Source organism: Rhodamnia argentea, chromosome 4 (assembly GCF_020921035.1).
Source record: "Rhodamnia argentea isolate NSW1041297 chromosome 4, ASM2092103v1, whole genome shotgun sequence".
Lineage (NCBI taxonomy): Eukaryota > Viridiplantae > Streptophyta > Magnoliopsida > Myrtales > Myrtaceae > Rhodamnia > Rhodamnia argentea.
In genome coordinates, this window is record NC_063153.1 from 29,085,911 (window position 1) to 29,091,797 (window position 5,887).

Consider the following 5,887-nt stretch of genomic DNA (forward strand, 5'->3'; position numbering starts at 1 on the left):
GACCAACAAGGAACAAAATGGAATACTTCAGGACAACGAGACAACATGGGAAAAATGAACATGTGGACTAAAATGTCCAAAAAATACCTTTAGAAGGCCACCCCAATTTCATGTACATAGAGTAGAAAATGAACTAAAGTTGGAAAAAACACATTATATAGGATTCTACCCATGAATATATAAGTACGTTATGAGGGTTTTAGGTATTTCGTGGCAAAGAAAGTCCAATCACGAGAGCGGCATGATCAGCCAAAAATAACAGATCGAAAGCGAAACTCGCCCTTTTAATAACATCACTACGTGGTGCTTATAGAAGGATCAACCGAAGGAGCTGTGGCTAGTTCGCCTGGACCCATCGGGGACAACACGAGCGACGTATAAGGAAAGTTGAGCGCGAGAAGTTGTTTGCTCCGGGGACGCAGGGCCCTGGATAAGACAACTTGGAAAACCTTGATCTACCAGAGGACAACGTTTGCAGAAGGCATATAAAGAAGCATCTGTGCAAGCTGCTTAAGGAAGGAGAAGAAGAAGAACAAGATGGCTTCATTGTCTCTCTCTTTCCTCGTCGAGATCTTGCGTTATGCCTCTCTCCTGTGTCTTTTGTGCCTCGACGATATGGCCTGTGTCGTTCATGGAGCTCAGGAGATCACCCTCCCAGTCACCTCTCTTTTCCCTTCTCCCATTTGCAAAGCTTCTACTTCCAACGGTTACTCTCTCTCTCTCTCTCTCTACCAAATAGTTTTGTGCATGTATGTCTTTGTTAAGAAACTATTTCGATGCAAACATAGTGTCTAGTCCGGAAAAATTCGATTTTATGGCCAACAAAACTTGGATTCAACCATTAATATATTCCTATTTGCATTATGGTAGAGACCCGAATGAATAACCAGTACTCTTAACACCAGAAATTTTGATGATTTGTTCTTAAGGAGTGCCCGAGATTGAGCCAACCATTCATGTGTCAAGAGATGATTTCCTCCAATTGCTTGGGCCCAAAATGGACTCTTGTCCTTTTAGTCTCCTCGCATGTATTTTTTTCGTTTATTGGGTAAGTGGTGGCTATGCCGCGTTTGCATATGCCGAGATTTCGTTTGTTTCGTTAAAAATGTAATTCTGAAGAATATTTTTTATATGTGATCATTTATATTGCTTACACAAATGAATGGACAAAAAATATTTTCATCGTTGACGAAAATATTTAGATGTATGTTGTTATTTATAATGAAAGTTTTTTCATTGACTAATTATTTTAAACTAGAAAAATTTATCCAAAAAGACCTAAACCTATTGCACGTTTGTCAATCAGTCTTAAACCTTTTAATTGTGCAAATTAAGTCTTAAACCTTTTCATGTTTTGGCAATTGAATCATTTCGGTCAATTTTAATTTTAATTTAAAATCAATAGATGCCGGCTATCCTACGTGACACGGCCCGCGCTGAAGTTAATAATTTTTACTATTTATTTATTTTCTTTTCTTTTCTTCTCTTTTCCTTCTATTAATTTTTTTCCTTGGGCTAGCAAGGGCAACCCTCACCCTCGCCTACACTGGCACGAGCATTCCTTGACTGAGGCCAGCGAGGGTGGCCCTTCCCTGAGGTGGTCCTAGGAAAGAGGGAAAAACAAAAAACAAAATAAGAAAAAGAATAAAAAAAGGAAAAAGAAAAGAAAAGACAAAAACCAATAGATTTTTTAAAATGTCATAAAAAAATTATCCATATCAACGTCAACCATGCCACGTAAAGCTTTAATTGTCCACGTCAATGATTTTTTGCTAAAATTGGTTGGACGGACTCAATTGGCAAAACGTGAAAAAGTTTCGGATTTAATTGGGAAAATTAAAAGGTTTGGTACTAAATGGCAAAAGTGAAATGAGTTTAAGATATTTTGGATAATTTTTTCTTTTGATGCATAGAAGCCATCATTTTCAGGAAAAATATTTTTAAAATCATTCATTTTTCGTGAAATAAAAATGGATTTAAAAGACCTAACTAGCTCATTCGAGTCCGCATAAAGTCCACTTGTACCAAAACCGTACCAACTTACTTTCGCGCAATTGAATAATCAACTTCCATTCAAACTGACTTTGCTTGACCTGAATCTGGTTTGTGTGTAGCCCATTGAACTGCAGTTGACGACTTCAACCGAAAAAACAACAAACTACAGATGACCACACATTTTTTTAACATGGTGTGTGTCCAACAGTAGGTCTATTTATAGTCTACAGAATAAATACACTAAAAGTTCTAAAACTTATTATGAAAATGTAATTGAATCCTAAAACTTTCACAAAGTGTAGTCAAATTTTAAAACTTATCAAGTTTGTGCAATCAAATCCTAAAATTTGTTAGCATTTTTCATTTATCAAATTGGACAGGTTTAATGGAAGGACCCGATTGTACTAACTTCACAAGTTTTAGGACTTGATTGTACTTTTTTTGAAAGTTTTAGGACTCAATTGCACTTTCATAACAAGTTTTATAACTTGATTGTATTTTTTATGACAGATTTTAAGACTTATAGTATACTTATGCCTAAGTCTAACAAAGTTCTTTCATTAAAAGGGTTGTGTATGCAGCCATTGAAGGGTAAAAGTAGCCCCAGTCGTTTGAAATTACAAGATGCTTCCTTTTTTAAAAGCTGCGCGGTGTCCCATTATCTATGCTGATCTTTAATGTCTGTTAATTGCTCGAAAACCTTTCACGTTAATCGAATTTCCATTCTATATGCAGCGAACTCAACTTTGAAGTTGGTTCACAAGAACAGTCCATGCTCTCCCCTTTTCAATGGCGAACCCGTGAACCACACCCAACTTCTGCTTGAAGACATTGCGAGAGTGAAGTGGATTCGATCCAAAATCTCTGGAGCCAGTGCAGCTAACAGCTTGAAAGACTCGGCCGTCAGCATCACAGCCAAGTACGGTGCTGGTGGCACCAGCTATTTGGTGACTATAGGCCTCGGCACACCGAAGAAGGACTTGACCCTTTTGTTTGACACCGGAAGTGCGCTCACGTGGACCCAGTGCGAGCCATGTGCTGTGTCTTGCTATAGCCAAGCCGAGCCAATCTTCGACCCCTCTCAGTCCTCCTCCTACGCCAACATCTCTTGCTCTGCTCCATCTTGCACTCAGCTTCCTTCTGGCACTGGTAAATAACAAGACCACACATTTAACTCAAGGCTCCAATTGAAACTATACATATTCAACTAAGAAGAAACCTCTTAGGACTTTTTCCCCGTTAGAAGAAATTCATCTTGTTTTTAATTTTATGATGCTCCACGGTGTGCAGCTCGACCATCTCGCTGCAGCGGTTCGACATGTGTTTACGCGACGGGGTATGGTGACCAAGAGTCCTTTACCATTGGCTTCTTTGCAACAGAGACACTGACCTTATCATCAACCGACGCGATCACCGGTTTCGAGTTTGGGTGCGGTCAGAACAACGGAGGGCGATTCAAGGGATTTGCAGGATTGTTCGGGCTTGCTCGAGACAGGATTTCATTCGTAGAACAAAGTGCGACCAAATATGGACGATATTTCTCATATTGCCTCCCACCATCGACGAGCTCCACGGGGTACTTAACCTTCGGCATGGGCAGTATGACATCCGCCTCGGCCAGCTTCACACCAATATCAATGGTCTCGCAGAGTTCACTCTTCTACGGCATTGACATAACAGGAATCAGTGTAGGAGGTAAACCGCTTTCTATACCATCAACCGTGTTCTCAAATGTTGGCTCTGTCATTGACTCGGGAACCACAGTCACGCAATTGCCCCCGACTGCGTACAGCGCCCTACGCTCAGCCTTCCGACAGGCAATGTCAAACTACAAGATGTCGGCTCCGGCTTCTGGCTTCGACACGTGCTATGACTTGAGCGGGTCCACCATGGTCACTGTCCCAGTTATCACATTCTCCTTCAGGGGACCCATTGACGTCCAGTTGGACACCAGCGGTGTGTTGGTTCCTGTAACTCAATCGCAAATGTGCCTAGCATTTTCATCGACCGGCGACGAGACTGCTCCCAGCATCTACGGGAACATACAACAAAGGTCATTTGAGGTGGTGTACGACGTACCTGGAGGGCGGATTGGTTTCCGCCCAAAAGGTTGTTCCTAACTTCCTAAACATTGTCCTATAGCTTCCAAGTCAAAAGGGGGCAAAGCAATTTGCTTGTTTGGTGCACTTCAATAAATTCCAAGACGCTTGAATCAAGGCGAGTAATGTGTATCATTCTGTACTCTAAAGACTACGCTCGACATTAATCAATAGTTCTCTTCCATTTCTATAGAACAAGTGGGGCAGATTGATAGATGCACATCCTAATGAGAATTGCAATTTGCTAACTATAGGAGGGAGAAAAATTTGCTAACAACAGTGATGAGTGTCAGGTTACTAGATAAAATGATATGACGGTGCTCCCTCACAAATCATCTCCATTGAATCGTGGATAAATGACGAATAAACACTACAATTCACAAACCAACGATTTGATGTAGCATATCGAGATTTCTCAAAGAATCTTCCCAAATTCAAGGTTAATCCATAACATGCAATATGATCGAAAACTCAAAAATCAGACTAGAGTCACCACTAATCAAATTAGGAAAACCTAGGTCGATTGGACCACTAAAGCCTAAGGCAGTGTTGTGGGAAGTCAAACTGCCTAAGTTCACTTGTGCACTTGTTAAGGAACCGGTCAAAACAAAACCCCGATATCCTAAGTCCTGGCGCTGGACGAATTAGCATCCATGATGCTACTTTTCGTTCGCTACTAAATCACTCATAAAATATGTCCTAAATATGCTCGCCGGAAACTTTTTCCGCGCTGTTATTTACTAACGACACCATTTTCACGTGTCATAGTTGTGACTTCATTCGTGTGTGAAAGTGTGAATGAAAATGACATGTCAATTTATACGACTTACATTAAATGAATTAGGATGTACTTTGGAAAAGACATACACTTCAAATGCAACATGTAAACTCTAAATTCAAACGGGCCAAATTCCATTATTTGGAATTTCTTTTTCTGAGGTAATAGGAAAAGTGTACATGATACTCGAATTCTATTTGTGCCGAAGAAGTCAAAGCTAGTCTAGTAGTTGCAATTCAATATAAAAAATAGAAATATTAAAAATTATCCATGTCAGCATTAGGCGACATCCACGTCGATGCGAACTAGTCAATGAGGATCGGATGATCCGAATTGGCACAAATATAAAAAGTTTAGGACTAAATAGATACAAATGCAAAAGGTTTATGACCGAATTAGCGAAATTAAAAGGTTTAAAGCTGAATTGGCAAAAATGCAAAATTTTTAAGAATTTTTTTTTTTAATTTTTCCCTTTTGGAAAAATATTTTTCAAATCTCACGATTTATGTGAAATAATGCTTAATCACTTTGAGGACTCATTTCTATTCGGATGTAGAAGATTTCTCAAGAGGTGCAGTTTGATGGATATGTAAGAGAAATTTGATTCGTCGGGTTGGAGGAAAATTGAATTGGATTTCACATCCTCTTTTTTTAGGAGGAATATTACGAACTCTATCTAGATCTTCAATTCTACCCAAAAACTATATAGGAAATTTGATTCTCTATTTTGCAATTGAGCTTATTCAAGAATTAGAGACGCTAGCGATGACCGAGAGAAGAAAGTGAATTGGATTTCGATCCTACAAGCCCTACTTTCGTGTGGGTACACATATCAAGACTAGCCGATCTTTTGTAGTGCGGGAAAAGGAACTCGCTAGAGGAGCAAACGAAACCAATGCGGTCGCCAAGCTAAACCTTCAAGTTGGGGCAAGACACTGCTCCCCCACCAAGTGTGAATATTACGAACTCTATCCACTTGTTGATTTGTATCTTTAGTGCTGGTTATCCAATTTGC

At 39.7% G+C, this 5,887-nt stretch overlaps 1 protein-coding gene across 1 annotated transcript; it reads left to right on the forward strand.

Moving 5' to 3' along the window:
- Positions 1-433: 433 nt before the first annotated feature.
- Positions 434-4,286, forward strand: LOC125314918 (aspartyl protease family protein At5g10770-like). The gene is made up of 3 exons (XM_048278293.1): positions 434-706; positions 2,731-3,144; positions 3,286-4,286. Exons 1-3 carry the CDS (start codon positions 538-540, stop codon positions 4,113-4,115), a joined length of 1,413 nt encoding a protein of 470 aa, XP_048134250.1. The 5' UTR covers positions 434-537; the 3' UTR covers positions 4,116-4,286.
- The last annotated feature ends 1,601 nt before the right edge of the window (positions 4,287-5,887 follow it).